The sequence below is a fragment of the Nannobrachium achirus genome (genome assembly GCF_963921795.1).
Source record: "Nannobrachium achirus genome assembly, chromosome: 17".
In the NCBI taxonomy this organism is placed as follows: Eukaryota; Metazoa; Chordata; class Actinopteri; order Myctophiformes; family Myctophidae; genus Nannobrachium; species Nannobrachium achirus.
The window spans coordinates 26,044,653-26,068,906 of record NC_137824.1 but is presented as its reverse complement, the minus strand read 5'-3'; the positions used below and the strand labels follow the sequence as shown (position 1 = coordinate 26,068,906).

General features: G+C 43.1%; 2 protein-coding genes across 2 annotated transcripts; both read right to left on the bottom strand.

Annotated features, from left to right (window-relative positions):
- Positions 1-169: 169 nt before the first annotated feature.
- Positions 170-12,375, bottom strand: slc24a6a (solute carrier family 24 member 6a; the record flags this gene model as incomplete). The annotated part of the gene is given in 18 exon segments (XM_080746641.1): positions 170-280; positions 951-1,016; positions 1,343-1,455; positions 2,331-2,445; positions 3,107-3,273; positions 3,524-3,788; positions 5,160-5,329; positions 5,886-5,901; positions 5,904-6,042; positions 6,328-6,381; positions 6,560-6,585; positions 7,013-7,087; positions 7,752-7,855; positions 8,459-8,543; positions 8,775-8,849; positions 9,500-9,576; positions 11,784-11,873; positions 12,267-12,375. Coding segments are annotated over 18 exon segments (1,857 nt in total).
- Positions 12,376-14,484: 2,109 nt separating this feature from the next.
- Positions 14,485-17,587, bottom strand: zdhhc24 (zDHHC palmitoyltransferase 24). The gene is made up of 3 exons (XM_080745752.1): positions 17,198-17,587; positions 16,033-16,310; positions 14,485-15,130 (listed from the first exon to the last, which is right to left on the bottom strand). The coding sequence occupies exons 1-3, from the start codon at positions 17,503-17,505 to the stop codon at positions 14,838-14,840; spliced, it is 879 nt and encodes a 292-aa protein (XP_080601878.1). The 5' UTR covers positions 17,506-17,587; the 3' UTR covers positions 14,485-14,837.
- Positions 17,588-24,254: the final 6,667 nt, after the last annotated feature.

Sequence of the window (24,254 nt, the reverse complement as noted above, 5' to 3'; positions counted from 1 at the left end):
CTGTGTGTGCCTGCGTGTGCCTGCGTGTGTGTGTGTGTGTGTGTGTGTGTGTGTGTGTGTGTGTGTGTGTGTGTGTGTGTGTGTGTGTGTGTGTGTGTGTGTGTGTGTGTGTGTGTGTGTGCGCGCGTGCGCGCGCGTGTGTGTGTGTGAGAGAGTGGGTTCCTTCCCACTACAGCCTTTCAAAGCCAATGGAGCAGAGCAGGAAGACGGCATAGAGAGACAAGAGACAGAGCCCCAGTTTGCGGTCCAACCTCCACCGATTCAGATGGACACTTAGAACCTGACACACACACACACACACACACACACACACACACACACACACACACACACACACACACACACACACACACACACACACACACACACACACACACACACACACACACACACACACACACACAAATGAAACGATTATTTACTACCAGTCCTTGCCCGTTCTAACATATGTGCTCCGAATTATGTGCAGTTTGGGTTATGGGGTGTGCACACAGTATATGAGGGATTGAAGGTACAGTAGGAGTCTCAGAAGTAATGTTGGAGAACCCAGACGTATCAGTGATGTCAGTCATCTCCAAATTTGGGCACTGTTTCAGCATGCGGATGTTAACATGGCGGCGGTATTAGTGATGTCAGTTATCTCCAAATTTGGGCACTGTTTAGTATCAGTGTCAGCATGCGTGTATATCAGACAGACATCGGACATACAGACATTCGGTAGTCTATTAGTAGGATATGTATTAGTAGGATATGTAAAGATTTACTCGTAAGAGTCCCTTTGCACACCCTACGAGTTAAATGAAGACTCACTTAACTCGAGGAGTTTGCAGTGTAAATAGTACACAACTATTTACCAATATAGTTTGAACATGTCAGTTGTTTTGTTTTGTTTTATTCTACATGACAACAGGTGAAAAGGTGGTTAGGTACAGTTAGGTAGTAGTACTCACAGTGAGCATGACTGAAGCCAAAAGCAGAATCACAGAATACAGCAGCCCTTTACTGTTGATGTACACCTGTAAAGCATATGGAGCAAAGACTTGGTTGACCTTATAATTCCCACGAGTCCTAAACAAAATTGATGATGTTTCCATGGGCTACAAATACAAATCTTTGACAAAAATAGCCTCTCACAACACATCTCACAATGTGTCGCAATGCAAGGGTTTATCTGATCTTGTGTATTCATCAATTGTGTTGGCAATAAACATGGCCAACAAAATTGATGTCAAAAGTGTTAGCAATAAACATACTGTAATTTGTGTTTTGAATCAATTGATGTATTTTTCCACTTTATGTTGCTTATACTGTGATGTGATATTATGTAATGTCAGAGTTTTACCACAGATCCATAGTTGACTATGAGTGTCCTCAGTGCCCAAGGGAAACCCAGGCCCAGTAGTACATCAAAGATATTACTGCCAATGGAGTTGGACACCGCCATATCCCCCATGCCTGCACCACAGATACACATTCAAGAATACAGACACAGAGCAAAACTACAGTATTGTCATCATAACACACACGGTGACCATGAACATGTCGACATAACAACATGGTTATCTACTTCTGTACATCGTCACTGTCGGGCAGAAACCTTGTATCTCCATGTTTAAAATGTGTACGTTCTTTCCCAACGTAAAGCCCTGCGTCATCATACAAGGCCGTCGCACAAAAGTAGTGAGAACAGCAGATCTACAAGCACACAGCGCCTCGCGGTGCAAGACATTGTGTGCTTGTAAATCGGCTGTTTTCACTATTTCACTATTATCATTTTTAAAATGATAATGCAAAACGAACGGTTTTGGACATACAAGGTTTTCACCCGACAACGACGATATGCTAGAATCTGCCAGTCAGCCCATTTCCACCTCAGCAATAGATTCAAGGTCAATATCTTCTACTGCAGTGGTTCTCAACCTGTGGTTCAGGACCCCCAGGGGGGGTCCCCACATGATTTTGAGGGGGTCTCCAGATGACAGTAAAATGACAATGTAAGGAACTTTAAGACCTTTTTAATACCTAAAAAATAAAGAAAAAACAACACTGGATCAAAAGTAATTAACAAACTATATTATAATTTAAGAATAATAATATAAGAAAGAGGCAAAAATTTAGAAAATAGCTCATCTACAATCTCACAACATTGCATGGCGTTGTAAGCTTCAGCTTTTCTTCACAATATTTATCTGTGGAACCAAACTAAATGTAATGCCTCAACTCCCCATTCCTCAGTTCAAATGTGATTATTTTGGGAGGGTAACGGCCTGAAAAGATAGAGAACCAGTGTGCTAGTATGGACATAAGGTCAGGCATGCACACGCACATACCCTGACGGGCGACAATGAGGCTGGCCATACAGTCCGGGACACTGGTGCCAGCCGCAAGGAAGGTGATGCCCATGATGACGTCAGGGATTCCCAGCGTGTAGCTGATTATGGTCACCTGGAGTGAGTTGCAGAGGAAGCAGGATGTCTCTCAGAGTGTGCGTGTGGCTTTGTGTTCCTCCCTGACATTTGGTTCTGTGTACACTGTGGTGAACGCACATTTTCATGAATGTTTTGCATAACATAGTAGTGTTGACATTCAAGTGTCCGTGCGTACGTTCGTGCGAAGAAAATTAAAAGTAAAAGTATTTATCCATCGAATACAAATACATTATGTGTGAATGCAGGAATGTGTGCTTGTGAATGCATGTTATCAGTTTATATTTTAACATAAAAGAAAATAAATCAAATAATATATTCAATATGATAATTTCTCCATTATAGTCCTTGTCACTGCTGACACCTACTGGTTGCTCTTGGGGAGGGTGTATACAACCAAGGCTGTCCTCCAATACACATGATGTTACCTTCTTTTAACCTGACAGTGACGAGTTTCAGTAGGACATAAGGCACATGGAAGATCAGCTCCACACCCTGTTGAACAGGTGCCTCTGGAAACCTATACGAGTTGCTAACGCAGTGACAGAGTTCGCCCTTTCCATCCGGCAACCCACCCGCGAACAAGCTGGTGTGTGTGTGTGTGTGTGTGTGTGTGTGCGTGCGTGCGTGCGTGCGTGCGTGTGTGTGTGTGCGAGAGAGAGAGAGAGAGTGTTTCATACCATCCAGACCATGAGGTAGGAGAAGAGGGCTATCCACAGGGTAGAGGCCAGGAAGGTGACTAGGTACCAGCGCTCCCATTCTGGAAGTGCACAGTTAGGAATGCTGCAGTGGAGCAGTATGCTCACAGGCCACGATACAAGCCACCTGAAACGCTCACAACACGTATCTGCGGAGACATGCAACCAAACACATACACACAAATAAACATTTCATTGCTATTAATTCATGTGGTAGGCAATAGGCATTGTGGGCATGCTTGTGTGCACACTAACATCCTCAGTGTTCATCGAACTGTGAGAGTGTAAAAACGAGCCATCTATTTGTAAACTCTCAGTGTTAAATGATAACAGAGGATTTTGTTGTGTATGACCATATTTTCCGCACTTTAAATCTGTTTCTGTTTGTTTCCCACTCACCTGGCATGATGAAGGGTCTGAATGGGACCATGTCCTCTTCATCTTCGTCTGGCTCATCCTCTTCCTCCACTTCCTCTTTAGACTGGATCTCCTCTCCAGCCATCCTCTTCCCCCTGTCCCTGTCCCTCTCTCCCTCCAGGGAGGACCTGTCTCCCTCGGCCGCCGCTCCGTTTTCCCTCCCCCATGGACCGCCAACGCCTGACCCCTCCTCCCCTGTGCCGGCTCCGCCTTCCTCCAGGCCCCGAGCGCGGATCAACCTCTGCCTCTGTGGTTGGGAGGAGCAGAGGGGAAAGAAAAAGGGTGGAGAAAGAAAGGAAGACAATTTAAGCAGGAACGAAAGACAGGTGGAATATAAGAAAGAAGAAAAAGAAGACTGGAAAAGTGCAAAACAAAAGGATTCAACTTGTTAGTAGGAAATATATTTGGACGACCACCAAACATCATAAGAATGACATAGAAACAATGTAGGAACATCATATAAACACCAAAGGAACATGAACACTGGATCAAGGGAAGCTGTGTCAGCCGAGCATGTCTTCAAACACTGAGCTGGAGGGGGTATTTTGTACATGTCAATATCCATATCATAGCATGGCTGCAGATGAGGGATGGCACTGACATTTTTACTTGCATTTGGGATCAGCATGCAAAAGCACAGAGCCAAGGAAGTGGAGTGCAAGACTGGAGGATAGGGTCAGAGGCCAGGGTGACTCCTGTAACATGCATTTAGCCAAGCATTGGACTCTCTCTGTGTGAGCACACATGAGCGTGTTCATTAAAGTGGTGAGTAGACTTTTTTTATTTTTTTATTCAAGTTTAAAAATGTTTCTCAATTTAGTCGTTATGCCAATGAATAGTTCCTGTAACTGCTGACTGCTGACTAATTGGTCATGGGGAGGGTGTAGACAACCACGTGTGTCCTCAGATACATGTAACTTTCTCCATGCAGGGCCAGGTCAGCTCAACTCGATTAAAGTAAGCGGTCTGAGGGGGTTCCGGGTGCAGATTCAAAGTATAATTCAGTGAAAAGTTATAATCCGCACTCACAATGTCTGGTATAAGAGTCTTTTTTAATGCAGTTAGCAGCAGCAGCAGGCAAACTGTTTGGTGTCTGTTTGTTTGCCTGCTGCTGCTGCTGCTAACTGCATTAAAAAAGACTCTTATACCAGACATTGTGAGTGCGGATTATAACTTTCCTCAGATACATGTGACATCAATAGCTGCTTCTTTTCACCTGACAGCGAGTTTCACTAGGAGGATGTAGGACATGTGCGGAAGAACACACAATCTTTCCCAGTTCCACTTCCTGTTGCAAAAGATCACAATTCACGCCAACACAGCCGTGGCACCGTGGAGGAACCCCAGTATACGTGCTGGGCAGGAACAGGAGTAGCCTGGAGATGGTATTACATACTGTATACTTTCCCAACCTCCCTAGTGTAACTACTTTTCTAAGCTCCCACCTGTCTCCCTACTGTACAGTATCTACGTTCTATATCACCTACTGTCCATGCCTCACTACTCACTGTACTTACATTCCTAACCACCTACTTAAATCCTGGAGCAAAACCCTGGTTTTCTGATGTTATGTCATGAGTGAACAGGCTGACCTTGGGTTTGCCAGCATGCGGTGTACCTCGTTGATGACCATGCGTCCTGCCATGCGCAGGCGGGTGTAGGGGGAGAAATGCGGGGTGATGAGAAGGCGGAGGCTTGCCTCTGAGAATGTGAGCTGATGAGGGTGCAGACTCAGTAGCTCATCTACCATTACCACCCCCGAATCCTGACCAGCCATTGCACACGCATCTAGGAGTGTTGTTGAATGATGAGAAGGACGGAGGGTACAGGAGGAGGAGACGGCAGAAGAAGTGAAAGAAAGTGCGATAAAGAAAACACAGATTGAGTAAATGTTACTTACAGAAAAGTGAAAAAAAAATAAACGTTAGGATACGGGTAGAAGCTTGTGAGACAAGAAACGCTCATAAATTGACGTGGACTACTTCCATTTGGTTGTATCCACAGGAGAATAGAATTAGCTTTCATTGGCAGTCTGAATTGTGTCACTGGCACTGTTTAAAAAACTAGACTAGAGTTTCCCATCCCAGAAACCATTTTTCTGCAAGAACTCAAGAACTAATGAGCTTATTTTCATGAAACCTGGTGGGAGTGATCAGTGTAGTCTGCTTCAAAAAAGATGTTCTTTTAAATCAAAAAGGTTAAAGGCTAAGGTCACCATCAAGGTCAGAATTATATAATTATTATTTATGTATTATGTTTCCAGTCTGTTTCAGGCAATGGCAAAGCCATTCCAGCAGAGTCCCTAGAATTAGACAGAAGGTGGCCTCTCTCTTTCAAAACACACACACTCTCACTCTCACACACCTGGCTTCAGCGGCACCATATCAGTGTCACATTCTCCAATGTGTCCGACAGCGGTGGTCCGTCTCAGACCACTCAGACAAGGGTGGCCTCCAATGCCACAGTGCCTCTCCACCCAACCACGAAGTGATCCGTTGAACCTACACACACACACACACACACACACACACACACACACACACACACACACACACACACTTAATATCTTTATATGCGTTCACATTTAACAAGACATTCTTGAATATAAACAATAGTAGATGCACACACACGCGCACTCACGCACGCACACACACAATCAGAGTATACATTTCTTAAGAAACCCATAGACAGAGGTAGGAAAAAGACAAGACGGCCATATGCAGACATGCATTTCCATTCTTCCAACAGTGCTCACTACTCACTTCATCATGACAATCACTACTCACTTCATTATGACAATGTAGATTCCATACATAGAGATCAGAATTATGGTCTCCCACCTGAAACAGATCAACACACACACACACACACACACACACACACACGCACACACGCAAACACGCACGCACGCACGTTGCAAAACGTTTGTCATGTCAAAGATAACCTTGGCTTCAAATTTCATCTGGTATCCCAGCAACAGTAGCTGCTTATGTTAGTGTATAATTGTGTTTTTCTCACCATATGACTTGCTCATCGTAGATCACCTGCAATTACATTTCAAATATATGTTAATAACACCAGAAATCCCCAAAATACAAAGGTTCAAAATGGCAAATGCCACCAGCAACCACACCTTATAGTCAACAGTCACATAGTATCGAAAGTTGGTTTGACTTTTCTCCCATTAAAATCCTCTCTATTCCTATCATTACTCTACTTTTAATCTTCCTAGTGCAAGTGATGGACAGTTCCATTCCCCCACTTAAATTAGGTTTTCATCAGATAGGAGACAACATTATTAACCGCAACCATTGCAAGTATAGAGCTGAATGTGAAGTGCCAGTTGTGTCAGGATCAATTCCAGAAATCAAGTGGAGTGTTGCAGTGGTCCTCTAAGTGTGGTCATGGAACATTCCGCGGCCAAATATATATATCAATTTGGGGGTCCTTAGAACCACTGGAGGCTCTCACCAGAATAAGCACAAGGATGGATAGGATGTAGAAGATAGCATCACGGAACAGTGGCCACCAGCTCAGAGTAATGGGCTAAGAAAGAGATTACACAGGCACACACACACACACACACACACACACACACACACACACACACACACACACACACACACACAGAAAGGTGTTCAAAACACAGAAAACGTATACAGACTATCCTAGACGGAGGGGGGGGGGGGGGGGGGGGGGGTGATTGTATCCCCCATATTAGTTAGTACAGCCATGAAGCAGCCCAAAACAGCCCTGCCATTTGGGCTCAGCCCTACTGGTACGATGGTTTGTGCGTTGGTTTGGCAACTGGGAGCCCTGGTTTCAATCCCTGCTTCCGCGCATCACTACAATATGCAAACAATAGTCCACACTCACTTAGCCTTTGGTTAATGATTTAGTGGTGCATGGCAGTATTCAAGGATGAACACGCTTCAGCCGAAAGCCTTCTTCAGCATCTTTGTGCTGTGCACCAATAAATCAGCAAAAGCTTTGCGGTGCAGATTAGACTATTGTTACAGAACAGAAAATATATTTCTACAGTAAAGACATAATCTGTATTCTGCACCAATAAGTGCTGTTCATTTTATAGCTGTATCATTAATATATCATGAAAATGTAACTCCAATCCGAATCAATATCACACCAATGTACTTCTTTAGTTAAATCTAAAATCTCACAGTAAAGTTTCCAGAGTGGACATTTAAATTACCTGGCCAGCAAAGATGCCACAAATACCAATGATGACCAGGATGTTAAACACAGCTGATCCTACAATGGTTCCCACTCCCAGGTCTCCCTTTGTGATAAACACTCCTGAAGGAACAGAGAAAGAGAGTGCTATGAATTATCGTAAAATATATAGCAAAAACATCCATAATGGTGTTATTATAATAATTATTATTAATTAGGCTACTTGGACTTCCAAAATAGACAGCTTAAACAATTCACTCACATTAAATTAACAAAAGCAATATTGTTTCGCCATTGTCATTATATGATTGACGGTCAGTCAATCAATCATAACCCTAACCCTCTTAGTACGGCCCCATTTCAATTGAAATGGGTGAAACATAGCTAAGGCTGCCACTGCAAAGGATAAAATTGTACAGTGGCCTATCTTATTATGTCCAAGACAATATTTCCGAAAATATAGGCAACTGTTATGAGATTGCTATTATACACAGGAATTTAGAAATCAGGCGCACACACCAAGGCAGCTAGGCCACATACTCTTTGAGTCAGCAGGAACATTTCCTTTTTTATAGTCCTATTCAGTTGAAGATCAATGTGATTGCAGGTGATTGGAGAATTGAGTCCCAATCAGCTGAAGAGCGACATGATTGCAGATGACTGTATTTGATCAGTACACTGAAGTCAAACAGTATCGATGATTGATTACACATTCACCATACTGACCAATCAGGGAGGTGAAGAGCTCAGGAGCAGAGCTCCCGGCTGCCATGAAGGTTGCCCCGGCAACATCCTCACTGAGTTGAAGGTTCTGTAAGGGAAAGGACAGTGAGGCAGTCATATGATTACTATTGAGATTGATGTAAACAGGTTCTGCAACATACATGGTATGTTAAATAGTAATACTTGGTAAGGGCTGTTAAAACCATAATTATTACCATGAAGACACAATTAAAAGGACAAAAGGTTTGTTTTCTAGATTCAGAAACTACTGAAACCTTGAACGTTTTATGGCAATTGGCATCTTATGATTCCTCCTTACCTCTGATATCTTTTCCAGTGACGGCACAAAGTACACATCACACACAATGGCCAGGGCGAAGAACATGTAGACGGCCTAGGATATACAGAAGACAGATTATTGTAAAAAGGGCTGTGTATTTGATTTCAACTGCCATGTTCGTGCGTAATAATGAAAATGATGCCTTTTCCGATGTCACAACTAATACTACACCAGACGTTGTTGTTGTTGATGAGGACAGTAGAGAAGTGACCATTTTGGAACTGGCGTGTACATTTGACCACAGGCATTCCTTACCACGGTGCTTAAGTACCAACGTCTTAAGGATGCTATTATACAGCTTGGTTACAAATGTAAACTGCTTGTGTTCATATTTGGAAGCCTCTATAATGACCTTTGAGTTTCCCAAGTTTGTACATCTACTATTGTTTGTGTTCAAGAATGTCTTGTTAAATGTGAACGCAAATAGGCTAAAGATGTTAAATTGTGTGTGTGTGTGTGTGTGTGTGTGTGTGTGTGTGTGTGTGTGTGTGTGTGTGTGTGTGTGTGTGAGTGTGTGTGTGTGTGTGTGTGTGTGTGTGTGTGTGTGTGTGTGTGTGTGTGTGTGTGTGTGTGTGTGTGTGTGTGTGTGTGTGTGTGTGTGTGTGTGTGTGTGTGTGTGTGTGTGTGTGTGTGTGTGTGTGTGTGTACATAAGGCCATACGGTACATTCAAGCTGAGTGACCTTTTTGGCGAGACCATACTTACACAAAGCACATGTAGGACTACTGCTCCCTGCTGCCTCTGCTTCGGGGTAAATATGTCCTCAGGAAACTCATGAATGGCTGTATAGGACAGAGCAAAGGAACATTGAAGCAGATGTCTAAAGCGAATTTTACTCTCATTTGAATGAGAGACTCCAATCTATGAAACTTCAGCCATGCATACGTACACGCATTCTCTTTCAGTCCTGACTGACAGAATTTCCATTTCCTTACAACACTCCCCTTAGTTTATTGTAATTTAAGCTACATCTAGAATTCCTCCTATTCAATTCCACACAATATAAACAACTGATACCACAGCAATCCAATTTGGATAAATTGTGCAATCCTTTACCGCCAGTCTTTCCCTAGGCCTAAGAGACTCCAGGATGCTTCAACAATAAAGTTTCCCAAAAAGAACTGCCATATGGCACGCGTGCCTGAAGGTAATTGCTTCAGATTTGTTTTTTATTGTGAAGCAAGGCCAGAAGATTGTTTTTCTTATTATATCCCACATTTTGGTAACCTGGGGAGAGCAACGGACTGACCTCATGCTTCCTTCAATGCATGAGGAGTTCAAGCCGCTTCTTTTTGACAGGAGGGAGTTTCCCCGGGGACACGGGGAGAACATGCAAACTTCACATAGAAAGGCCCTTTGCCAACTCCACCAAGGGTATGGGCACTGATGACGTGGAGGAGAGAACACACCCCCACCTTCCCCAGCTGGAATCTAACCAGGACCTTCTAGCTGGGTGCCAGCAGATTGTTTTGAAAATGTTCCTATTAGTTGATACCACCAGACCATGGATAGTATGTCAGAAATACTACACTAATGCACAAAATAATGAATAAGAGACACATAGTAGATGTCTGGGGATAGCATACATCAGTTTTAGCTTTAAGGAAATCATATAGGCCTATCGTATAATGATATGAATCTTTTGTATTGATATGGAGATGGCAGGTACATGTGCCTTTTATTTAAATTGTATACAAGGGCACATCAAAAGGATCTATAAAAGAATTAACACAATTTTGAATGGAATTGTTCTTAATATGATTGAATGTATAAGAGGCCTTGAAGTTTATTTAGTGACTTATTTGTCTCATTTTAGTATGAGGAATAACATATGTGAGTGTGTCTTTCAACTGGCATACAATATATATCCTTCCCTTTTTATATCAGACTTTACTCACTTTGTATCTAAACATAAGCTAAAACAATTACATGGAAATCACAGATGTAAAATAAGGAATCTTTAAACTCATATTCTCTCCATATCTTTCTTCCCCCCATATTCACATCACAGCACCGAAATCTAATACTGACAGTACCACGAAATAAACAGTTTAGAATTATAATATTGTGGTACACATGATATCATTACAATCCTGGAACTCTCAAGTCATAGCAGGTTACATGTATTTGTCACAATCTCTCTCCCTTTCCCGATCTATCTCTCTCTCTGGCACTAGTGTACACTCTCACACGCACGCACGCACGCACGCACGCACACACACACACACACACACAGGAGTGAGAGCTCCTGATGAGAGGCTACCAATCAGTGGGTCATTACGATAGGGCAGGCACTTTGAACAGTTCCACACACACAGCATCCAAGCACAAATTCAGCATTCAGTTTCCTAGCAACTAGAGCCTCAAAGGCCTAACTGTGTCTAAGCATCTATGTGCACACTTTAAAAACAACTGAAGATCGATGGATAGATCTAGACGGATTGATGCTTGGCTCAGTCAGATAAAACACATGAAGAGATAGAATGCCACTCTCTATCATGCACACTTACTCGGGCAATAATGCGAGGACATTTTATGTAGACTACCTTTACTGCCAACTGGAAAGCCTTATCTTATAGAGCAAAAGCCCCATAGTGTTAACTTATTTCAGAGAATAAAAATAGACCCACATGGAAACTTTAATCTAACCTAGCCTGCATGACTATCATCATAAGCCTAACCATAATCTCACACCAAGCCCTAATTTTATTACATTCTAATGCCCTTTCCCCCTGCCCAGAGGTGTTCAGCTATAAAGGCCCTCACAAGTGATCAATGTTTAACCCTGCACTCTATCCCTGGACAAGCCAGTTAATTATTATAATTTTTCACACACACGCAGGCAGGCAGGCACGTGCGCACACACACACACACGCACACACGCACAGACACAGACACAGACACAGAGACACACACACACACACACACACACACACACACACACACACACACACACACACACACACACACACACACACACACTTCCCACCGGCTCTAGGAGTGTTTGAGGTCTGGTTGCCTTCTCCCTCAGGGTTGAGCTCTCTCTTGGACCAGAATAAGACATCATCCACACTGGTTCCTACAGAGACATAAAGATATATTGTTGTGAATGATATATAGACCTATGTTTCCTTTCATGCATACAAATAAATACATTATGTATGTATGTTCAGGTATGTATGTGCGAGTGAGTGTGTATAGCCTATATAAAACACACACACACGCACGCGCGCGCGCGCACGCACGCACGCACGCACGCACGCACGCACGCACACACACACGCGCACACACACACACACACACACACACACACACACACACACACACACACAATATAGACTACATTGCCCATCTGGAGCCATTTTTAACATTGTATTTAATTTAGCCTGTTTGGCCCGGCCGTATTCAACGTATAGTCGGTGTGAATCAATCATCATAATATGTCAACAGAACATATAACATAGGAACGCACCTGTGATGTGCAGAAAGTGCATGAAGCAGCTGGCTGCGGTCACACCGGCTCCAAAGACGCAGAACCGCAGGAGGAGCCGCGTGCGCCTCGGTCTCACCGGCGCCTTCATCTCGCCGCGCGCAGCGCTGCCTACGGTCTCCACACTCAGAACATGTCGCGGCCGCGGGCGGTAGTCATCATGGTACCGACTCTCTCTGGCTATTAGCCTGCCCTACTGGATCGCTATTATTTTATGTGCCGTATTTCAGAATGGCTCCATCCACCACTTACAGTTAACTACGGTATCATCAGTTGCCACTCGGCGTCGTACAATCAGCGGCAACGCAGTCGCAGCATCCCATCACAGAGACGACAGACGAGTCAACAATGAATTCCAGTACTAGACCGTAGACGCGCACGGAAAATTAGGTTTAGGTGAGAGGTGAAAATATCCCTTGGCTCAGATTTTCCATCATCATCACATCTCTTGCGTTCCAACTCTCATCCCCGATAATAAGCGATAACGGTTCTCCGTTTATTGTTTCGTCACAGGGAGGGAGGGGGTGTTTTCGAGGTGTCACTGAAAAGACCCACCAGTGAGCGCGCCTCTTGGGTGGGGCGCCCCGGCACCCATATTCTGCTCTATTTTAGAGACAACCAGTAGGCTACCACACTAGCTGGTTCCCAAGCACTGGGTCTGGACACATTTGTGGGTCCCTTATTTTTTGGTTTCATATTAGTATTACATTTTGTTTTTAATTATTATTTCTAAACATTTTCAAAAAACATTCCCTTAAAAGCATTTTAAAATAATTAAAATGTGCAATGAATTAATTTCATTATAATAAATAAAAGAAAAATCTAAGAAATTCCATAGATTAGAAAACAAATGTTTAAGAAGTAGGCCTATTGAAAATCTGATATTTTCACTAGTTTGGGTCCCGGGCAAACAAATACATTCTTTTGGGTCCAGACTCCAGAGCTAAAACGTTTGGGAAGTGGGAACCACTGGATACCACATCCAGGAAAAAAGGAAACTTATGTATTCAATACTGAAAAGAACATATTTCTCAGTAACTCGAGGTTATCAAACCAGATTCTAACAGCATGCAGGCCAAATTTGTGAATTCCAGTAGGCCTACGTCATATTTTATGATAGCCTATCAGGACAATAATATAAGGCCAGATAGCATTTTAATACTTCAAGTAATCAAACATAAATCACATTATAAACAGGCTAATAAAAAATGTCAACCACTTAAACAATATTTTTTGGTTGTAACCTATTATACATGCAAGTGCGATTAAGACAAGCAAAAATAAAGGCATGTGTAAAAATAAAGGCATGTGTAACATTGCATTGAAAGGCCAAGACAAAAAAATAAAAATAGAACCGAATGTTTCTAAAGCTGAAATAAGATTGAAAGGAAATGTCATAGGATACAGGCAATTAAAGCTGCAATCCACAACTTCGTATTTGTACCGCATGTGCTCAGTCAAGAGTTAGGAGCTGTTTATGTTTAAGACATGTTAACCAGCCATATACCCGAGTCCTTACACCAGGGTCCTCCAACCACTGCAGATGTTCTAGTTATATTGCATTAACATACTCTACCTACCATAAAGAAGTTAAATGCAGTTTTATTCATTAAAATAAGGATTGCAGCTTCAAGCTTTTAATACAGGCATACTGCATAGTGACAACACAAGCCTCAAACTACATACAGCATGTGAGCAAACTTCCAGTTCCAATAGCCAGAATTTATACATGGCAATCAAAGAACTTAAAAAGACATTTCCCCATTTCATTTAACTATTCATCCAATCACATTAGCCTTGGGGGATGGAGTCTGTCCTTTAAATCCACACCTTTTGAAATGTATTGTCTTCCACGTCAATGTTTCGAATTGGCAAACTCCCAACTTCTGTTTCTCTATAGCCCAGGAGTAGATGTGGAAAAGAGGTAAACATATGTTTTGGTACGTTTGACGACTACACAACTGTGTAAAGGAGGCTCATGATTCTGTTATCTTATGAAGAATTGAATTTCAGCAAATTAGTCACTAAAGTAAACTTTCATGAATGATCAACACTTTCAGGATTCAAAAACTTCAAAAGGAAATCACAATGAGCAGCAATACAAAACAAAAAAAAAACACTTTCTCAGTGTAATTTAACATACATTTTCAGTGCTTGGAGTTCCACAGAACAAATTTAGATTTTGTCCTTTATCCTCTGAGGCGTGTCAGGTCATTAACAAGCCTTGTTTTGCTGTGGAGTGTACTGTTAAGCAGTCAAAGTCCAGAGGTCTATTCAACGAGGTTCAATAACACAACTGCCCGCTCATCGTATCACAGCAGAGGATAGGTTGGATACTTCAATCTCAGCTGTTAATGACCACTACATACTATTCTAGGTGCTTCTTCTCTACGCAGGCCACTTATCTCTAAACCTGGATGAATCTCTGCAACTCACTTTCCTTTTCCTATCCTCCCACTGTCTTCTCTTCTCTCCTTGTTACCCAGTCACATTCCACATCACCAAAAGAAACCGGGACGGCCTGTCAGACCGTGACCTATTGTGATGCGCATGTTACCGCACAGGTTCCAGCGACCCTGTGACCTGGAAATGTAATCCATCTCCAGGCATGGGTGATGGGATGAGTGGGCAGAGCCAGCAGATGTACCAGCGGAGGCCCAGGTAATGGTACAGGTTTCCCAGGATCCCCAGGTTGTAGGGCCGACGGGAAGAATACCATTCTCTGGTGGTCTGGCCACGCAGCAGCAGGAAAATGTGGAAGAAGAGGAAGGACGCAACAAGTAGGAATCCCACCACGCAGGTGTCGGCAATGAAGGCAAAGGCAAATGCACGTGCTGAGACCTGACCTGATGTATGGGAAGACAGAAGGGACAGTCCATGTTACAGGCAGTAAAAGTGCACCGGACTGGGGTTCTATAATGACCTGAAAACAGATTCTGCCTGGGATCTTTATCCAAATATTATACAGTAAATTGAGTGAGGTGCACTGTAGCAACTGATTGTCCTGTTTTACTTCTTCCTACAGATCACACAGTCCATTTTCAACAAAGTATTTCCCTAATATCCAAGTGAGGTTTCCAGATACTGTAGGCACAGAAGTTACCTATGTATAATAGCACGTAGAATAGTTATCGAATCGGGTTCTTTATTGTCACATGCACAGCAGGTAGCATCATTGCAGGCAGTGACATTATTTTACTCTGAGCTTGCAGGGTGATTAAGAAATAAGATAAAGAAAACTGAGTTGGGATAAATGATAATCAGGAAAACCAAACAAGACAGAAAACACCAGTCATACAAAACTAAATGGATATACAAGACCATACAAAAAGCTCATAAAACAATGCCGAGTAATTTTAGATTTTAGCTAAATATATAGCAACATAAGTTCTTCAGAAAACTCCTAGGATTTAGAACATTGGTTTTAGAACAATGGTTCTCAAAAACAGTAGATAAACAAACTCACAGCACATCACTTTGTGCTGTGCTGCAAGCTTGTACATCTGCTATTTTTGAACATTTTAGAAAACTCTTGAATAATTTAGCATTTTCTTCCCTTCTGGGGGTCCCTGGCAAAACATTTTTCAGATGGGGGTCCGTGGCCAAAATAAATATGTATACATTTTGGGGGTCCTTGACACGAAAAGGTACTGATTTATATGGCATTAGCAGAATCAGCTACAGGTCTTAATGGGGCCAAACTCTCTGTCCCAAACGCATGCACACATTATGCACACAACAAACACACCTGTTAACAACATGATCCAGGGTATGACCAGCAGCAGAACGCTGTGCAGGGTCACGCCCTCCTTCAGGATGACGATGAAAACCTCGGTGTTCATCACCACAGCGTACAGGAGTCCCGACCACATGAACAGCAGGCAGCTCAGGAAGTAGCGGTAGTTGCGGAAGCCCACACACTGGCCGAAGAAGACGCAGTGGTGATCCCTCCTGAGAACGCACTTCTTACAGTCGTAGCAGTGAGAACAGCGCGGGGGAGTGTGTGTTTCGCATGTGTAACAGTACCTAGAGACAAGAAGAATTTTAAACATGTCATACCCATTATCAGCTGTTTATACAAGCCAAAGCTAATACAACATGATACCATACCATACCATACCATATGATGCAAACAAAGCACAATTATTAGTTTGGACAACAATTCGTTAGGGGGTCTTTAGGTAAAGCTAACATCATTGTGTCTGTGGAAAAAGGGAGTACATTTCTTGTCTGGTGTTGGTTACTTCAGGTATATGGGAGTAATCTTTCAAAGGGTAATGCTTAAGCAAAAATCTTTCTGTGACATGATGCCATAGATCTGTTTTCAACTGATTGTGAACCAGGGACCACCACCCTGACTAAGAATCAACCTGGGGACCACGGTCATGTTGGGTGGGAAAGATGAGATTTTGTTTGTACTCATGGTGTTAAGTGCTGAACACACACGAGCACACACGTGACGTGATAAATAATATTTCCTAATAATGATGACACAACCAGGGAATCTTCTGGTACACTTCCCCTTCTTGAGATTCAAATATCCTTTTTCTGTGGCATTTCTTCACCCCTAGCTCTGGTCCATAGCGTACTAATGCTATGTATGGACCCCTAGCCTGCAGTTCACTCAGAGAGTGGGCGGGTCTATTGGCTGGAGCCAGGCTAGTATGGACCAGAGCTACTTCACCCCAATTATTACAACTACACGTCATCATTGGTCAGGTTATTTAGTGCACTGTTTCTCAACTATAGTGGAACATAACCAATATAATTTAATACAAAAATCTTCACTTTCCTATGTTTCTAAATGCATGATCAGGGGCCACATGCATTTCCTTCACGGACCACCAGTGGTCCATGGACCACCAGTTGAAACTAGCAATAAGAGCTTGAAGCCTTGAACAGTTTGTTTTTACCTCCATCCCTGGCCCATGCCATCCCCCAAGAACACTCCCTTGATGCTGGGGTCCGTTTTCAGAAACAGCGAGGCGTTCCAGCAGATGTTGCCCAGCATGAAGTACTGCGCGAACAGGTGCACAGCCTTCCACCAGGAGGACCACATCACGGTCTTGCTGCGGTCAGCCTCGTCCAGCGGAGGCTCCACCAGGACCAGGAAGCTCACCTCTCCAGTGATGGAGAACACGAGGGCGGTGTTCAGGACCACGGGGAGGTAAACACACACCTTCTCCACCCGACAAAACACGCTGCTGGCGAAACTGGTCATGTTTCTCCTCTTGTCAACTTTACTTGGAAGCGATCAACGGGAAGAGGACTGCTTTCATAGATGGACCTGCTTTCACACAGCTAAATCATTACAGCGTTTCCCGTCTGCTCACGTACAATTTGACAGCATGACACCACTGACCCACCATGGTATTTATCAAATAAGTACAATACAAAGACCGCTGATTAAAGTGTAGTGTTGTTGACAGCATCTATGTCCTGCTTGGAGCTACGCTGCTTCTGCCCTGCGCTCAACTGTTCTCATGCTAGTGTCACATAGAAATACAACCCCCGGTACGTGTTGCTGCTTATATGTTCCGCTGTAAAAAGCTGCAGCAGCAGTTGACCCAAGTGAATGGTCAGGAGATTCAGAACGAGGTGTTGTTGTTAACAATTGTTATTAGCCTATTACAGCGGTTTTCAACTGATTGTGAACCAGGGACCACCACTCTGACTAAGAATCAACCTGGGGACCACTGTTGTGTGGTTGATATTATTATTATTATTATTTGTAGACCTACTCATGGTGGTAAACTAATCAGTCAGAGATAGGCTACTGATTGTGTGAGCACCAAGCACACACATGTGATGACTAAAATAATAATAATAATAATCACCCCCAACTTCCAAGTAAATGATTACAACATTGACAGGCCATTATACTGCAGGTCACCAGGTTACAGTATGTAATGTACTGTTTCTAGTGGAATATATAGGCCTATGCAACACAATTAAAACATAAATAAAAGACAGTCTTCACCTTTGTTTCTAAATGCATGATCAGGGACTACATGCAATTCCTTCACAGACCACCAGTTCAAAACCCCTGGCCTATTATATTAACCCATGTCATGTCATCATCTGTCATAATTCTAAATGTGTTGATTAATCTGAATCCACATGGCTGTAGGCTACACACTGTGATAGTAAAAACAGGGCTGTACTGTAGGCTACTAAAACCTGGTGCTTGAGGTGGATAAGCATTGGTTCCTCCCCCTGGTGTAGTGTCCTTAATCCATGTTAATCCTTCTCCAAATGAAAGCCATCGAGGTCTTTGCTATGGCCGCTCTGAACTATACAATTTAAAGTCTTCCATCAAACCACGAGAGACTGATTGTTTCCCCCCCCCTTTGGAAAACAATAATTGAGACTCAAAGAGAGGTAGGCCTAAGATCTTGTTTAGCAATATACGTAAGATTGTGTAAATTCTCAAATTGGTTGAGTGATATTTGAAACCATGCTCTTCAGTAATTACAACATCACATATTGGGAGTCTTTCTTTCTTAGTCAGTGGCTTTTAGTCAGTAGTGGTACTGGTAGCCTATTCAACTCCAGCAGCCTATTTGAGTCAAGATACTCCTGATATTAGCCTACTTGCTCTGTCAAATGTGTAGACTACTTGAGTTAAAGTAACCTAGACCTACCGGTACTTGCTTTTAAAGATAATCTAAATATTAAATAAGTATATCTTTTTAACATCAATATATTGCTTTATTAAAATGTTTCTTTTATTCTTTTTAAAGATTTACCCTAATTTAAAAAAAGCATACATACATAGCAGACCTACACATTCACAACACATCACATTGTGACCACATCTGTGATAGATCAGCTTTTTTCAATTGTTTTGAAAAAAGGCTCAATGTAGCAATACCTTTCCTTCCCAGAAAACAGTACAATTGTTGTCTTTGAAATGTAGTGGAGTGAAATCAAGTATCCAAAATACAAATACTCAAGGAAAGTACAGATAGGCCTACTAAAAAAAAAAGAGTAAGAATACTTGTATTACCACCGGTATTACTCAAGTAAATTTATTTTGTTACTGTCCACCACTGTTATTAATTAGCCTATGTTGGAACCCTCTCATTAGACTATAGGCAATAAAAAGCCAACAATCTAATATGAGCTTCAGAGCTTGACAGCTTACTGCAGTCATATCCCTGGTCTCCTGCTCCATTTAGTGTCTCACAGCGCAAGACGATGGAGCTGCAAGGTGACTTTTCAACATGTCAGAGGAACAACTACAAGCACCCGTGAGTTAGTGTCAGTGAGCATGTGTGTGCGCGCGTGTGGGTGGGTGGCAAATCAAGTTGCCCTCAATTTGCCTCCATTTGTTTTATGTTTCTTATAAATGGCTTAATGCTCTACCTTAATGTCTCAATTCTTAAAATTTTGTGTAAAGCACAATTGCCTTTTTATTAATGTGTGACCCGCACAATTCAACTTGCCTTTTATCTTGGCTTGTGTGTACATGTGCATGGATGTGGATGATAAAATAAAATGAAAGCTATGGCAGTCTGTCTGTTTATGAGCACAACTACAGTATGTGTTTATGTGCCATGGTACGCATCACGTATGTTCCAGCAGCAGCAAGGCTGTACGTCTGCAGTGGCGCTGGCAGGAGCTGAGGGACAGAGAGTGTAGAGCCCAGCAGCACAACACACAGCTGCTGCAGGAGTTTGAGAGAGCCCAAGAAACACTGAGAGAGATGATGGCCCGTACTGCTGCTATGAAAATGATACGGGTGAGAGACTGAGAGGACAGTACAGAGACCTTCACATGCATGCCTGTATGTGCAACAACCCACATATCAGCTGCAATTTTGTATCAGTTCATTGGCATAGAGACACTGGAAAATTTAAAACATCCCTATGGGGCTTTTAAGCCGTGACATCATTTTGTAGTCAGACCTCCAAGCAGATTTATTATCAATATCCGTCCCTCGCCATTTCAACAGATCCGAGACAAAAATAACGACTAAAGTATAATTCTACCACTTTCCTTTCAACAACAAAGAGAAGAAAAATGAGTAAATAGTAAAAAGATTCACGGGTTTTGGGGCCAGTTGGCCCCAAAAGTTCTCCTCTGCCTACAAAATGATGTCAGACTTAACAGCCCCATTTAATTACCGTGGTTGTATCTGTCATGAAACAAGCTACCACAGTGGTGCTCTCGAGGTTTAGCTGATAAATAGAGGAAGCCTCACTATTAGCATTGATGACACTTAAGGCAGAAACACCCAACTCTTGCTCCTCTGCAAGACTTTACTGTGACATTGATGACATGTCCTACCTATGACCCTTTCACCCCTGCAGATGGAGTATGCCAGGTTCTTAGATGAGAGCTCCCCCTGCTGGCAGCAGCAGCTCATGGACAAAGAGCCTGCTCAGAAGAAGGTGCATGTTTATTTAGGCATCGTTTTGCCACTTAACTTCATCATTTTGCCACATTAGCCATAGTAACTACTGGCCAATCACAGTGGGTGCTTTCCAGGATTTACTACAACACCCCTCAGTTCACTCAAATGCTCCCATCACAGCTGGCTGTGGGTGTAAAATAAATACATCTATAATCCCCATAGCTATCAGGGGTCTCCCTGCCTCTCATTTCATGCAATCAAGGGAAAGAACTCGTGGAGGATACAGGCTAGAAGTGATGAAACATCAAAATGAGAAGACAAACTTGGTACTGGAACACTAAAAAGTGTAAGCTGATAAATGATTTTTGGAGGTTCTCTCCTAATTGGATGAAATTCGTATCTGAAATTCTGAATATGTATTTTGTCTTTATTAAAGAGTTGGAGACAGGGGTGCCCTGTTACTGAACAAGCACTCTATAGAAATTACAAATGTACTTAATTTACAGCTTCAACACAGCCCCTTCAAAACAAAGATGCAAATTCCACTGCAGAATTTTGTTGAGTTTACACTTTCTCTAGTGTGAAATGTTTGTGTGCGTCTTATAGACATACTGTACGGTGTAGGCCCATGTACAAAATATCAGTTACTTTGTAAGAAGCACAATGAACATTTGCCATCAACAATGCACTGCAGTCATATAGGTGAGACAAACTATGTTGTTTCTTCAACAGAAGATAGAGAAACATTTGAGGGAGTGCCTTAGGAGAATGGAAGAGAGACAAGCAACTCAGCCTCCCATAGAAGCGGAACTACCATTTTCAAAAGGTCCACACACACACACCTCTCACTGGTATTTCTAACATTTCTTTAGGTCAGAAGAACAACCAGCACACACACACACACACACACACACACACACACACACACACACACACACACACACACACACACACACACACACACACACACACACACACACACACACACACACACACACACACACACACACACACACACACACACACACACACACACACACCTCTCACTGGTATTTCTAACATTTCTTTAGGTCAGAAGAACAACCAGAAAGGTACTGTGCCAAAAGAGTACTACAGCCAAAATGGTCACCTGGACTACAACTTAGATGGCACCGCTTACCAAAGGATCCAGTCATCCTGGCTGACTCACACTTCTCCTGACAGAAAGTCCAGTTGCCTCCAGGGTTCCTCCCATGTGCCTCGTCCTCCATCCCGCTCGTCTCCTGTCTTCACACACCAAGCTCAGCCAGTCCAGCCCTATCAGCTTTCTTCCACGTCCACTTACCATCACACAATTCCTCTGCAGGGGCCACCGCTTTGGGCTGCTACCCAGACCGACTCTCCCTTTTCCTGGGGGGGCCCTGGCCCCCGAGTCCCCTGGACTCAGCCCTCCGTGTCTGAGTGTCCAAGTTGGGGCATGATGCAGCAGGGTGTGGAGGAGCGTGTTGAGAGGTGCACAGGTTCAAACCCAAAGGAGGAACTCGGAGGGGACGAGAGATGGAGAGGAGACAGCAGCAATCATCGTTCTCAAGAGCTGGACATTAAACCTGGTGAGAAGAGGGAAAGATTAACATTGGCTAAACAGCCTACATCTGTCTGTCTGTAGATTATTATATTGATATCTAGGCAGACAGATATACTTGCCTGAGTTTATATGCGTCTGTGTGTCCTAGTTCGTCTGTCCAGTGGCCATGGGGAAAGCAGTGTGACCAGCACAGATTCCAGCCAAGCAAGTAGAAAGAGCAGCCGAAACAGAAACAAGAGGGAGGAGAGAAGTGGAAGAGCAGGACGTCGTTCCACAGACGAAGATGGCAGCTGTCAGCAGTAAGCAATACTGATCATATTCTCCTCTTATCCAATCTTTCTTATAGCCACAAACTACAGAGTAAAATTTTTAATTTAAGTTGATTTGAGAATTATTTTTAGACTATTGACCAACTTCTTTAACAGCTATCATTCCTCCTTCCCAACAACTGACCACCATAAGAAACAAATTCTGAATTACCTACCATTGTTCCTATATCCCTCCAACAAATGTGATTCTTTCTAGCTAAATGTATAACATGCCAGTAAAAGTAGAGTCAGTGAAGCACAGGAAATAAACAGGAAAAACAAATGCCATATGTCACCCCCTCTATCTCTCTTTTCTTTTTCGCCCACTGGTCATCTGGGACTCTTAGTGCAGCTGCCTTTGCCTCAGCTTCAGCGGACCAAAGCTCAGAAAGCGACGGGTCATTGGAGATAATCAATGGCAGGAGCAGGAGGAGCGTAGGTCAGTCAGTCACCCCGTCGAGGGTGGAGAAGAGCAGGGAGAAGAACAGGAGTAAGAGGAGTCACTCAGGGAGTCAGGCAGAGAGCACAAGTGTTAGGACAGAGTCCGGAAGTCAACCAGAAGAATCTGTGATATCAGGGAATCAAAGTCCTGGAGACAAATCAGTGAGTAACAGAGAGTCAGTGAGTCACATACAGGAGTCAGAAAGTGTCAACACAAGGACAGGAGATGGTGGTGATACAGAAGACACAGTAAGCGAGAAGAGCATCTGTGCTGAACAGAGGAGCATGGCAGAGGATGAGGGAGAAAAGGGCAAAGAGGAGGTAACAGGAGAAGAAGACAGCAATGGTGATGATGAATGTTTTGAGGAAAACAAAGAGAGCAGCCAGCAAGAGGCGGCCCGGGAGAGGGAGAATGATAAAGGGGAGAGGTTTGTGAGGGAGAGTCTACCAGAGAATGATGGAGAAGAGGATGATGAGGATGAGACAGAGGGACATGGGTCAGAGGGTGGAGAAGAGGATGGAGAACAGTCGGATGACGAAAGTGTGGAGAAGGACTACTCCTCCACCACTCAGGACAGAGAGATGGAAGGGGACAGAGCTGTAGGAAGTGAGGATAGCAGAGAGGGCGAGGAAGATGATGCCTCTGATGAGGGGGAGGGAGGTGCAGAGGAAGATGAGCAGAGGAGTGAAGATGATGTTGGGAAGGACTCCCAAGCAGCAGAGCCAGAGAAGGAAAGAGATTCAGATTCAGACAGCATCATCTCTCCCCAAAACCACAGGTACTGTACAATAACAAAACATTATACACCAGCATTAACACCTCACACAACTATAAGAATATAGCCTAACAAACATACAAGACCATTGTGGTCTTATATGCCATATGATTATAATCAGTGAGAATGGACTTGAAAGCAATAACTTTCTTTTTCAGATCTAAGAGGAACATACATACTATTCCAGAGGAGGTGGAGGAGATAATAGTTTGTGATGACAAAGAGAGTCAGAAGGACTACACTGATAGATCCTCTAATGAATTAAGTGATGAAGAGGATGACATTGAAAATCTTTTGGCCCCACAAGCAGCGATAGAAAAAAGAGAGTAAGTCTTCTTAAGTTGTGTTTGGTAGGAAAGAATGACTGTATACAGTTCACTGCAAAAAAACAGGCAGAACCTATTAACCAAGGGAATTCTAATTGATAGCTGATTGAAGTCTTACAATTAGCCAAACTGAATACAGGTATTAAGTGCTGCACCGAATGCCATTCCCTAGCTCTCTGCCGACAACCAAATCCCC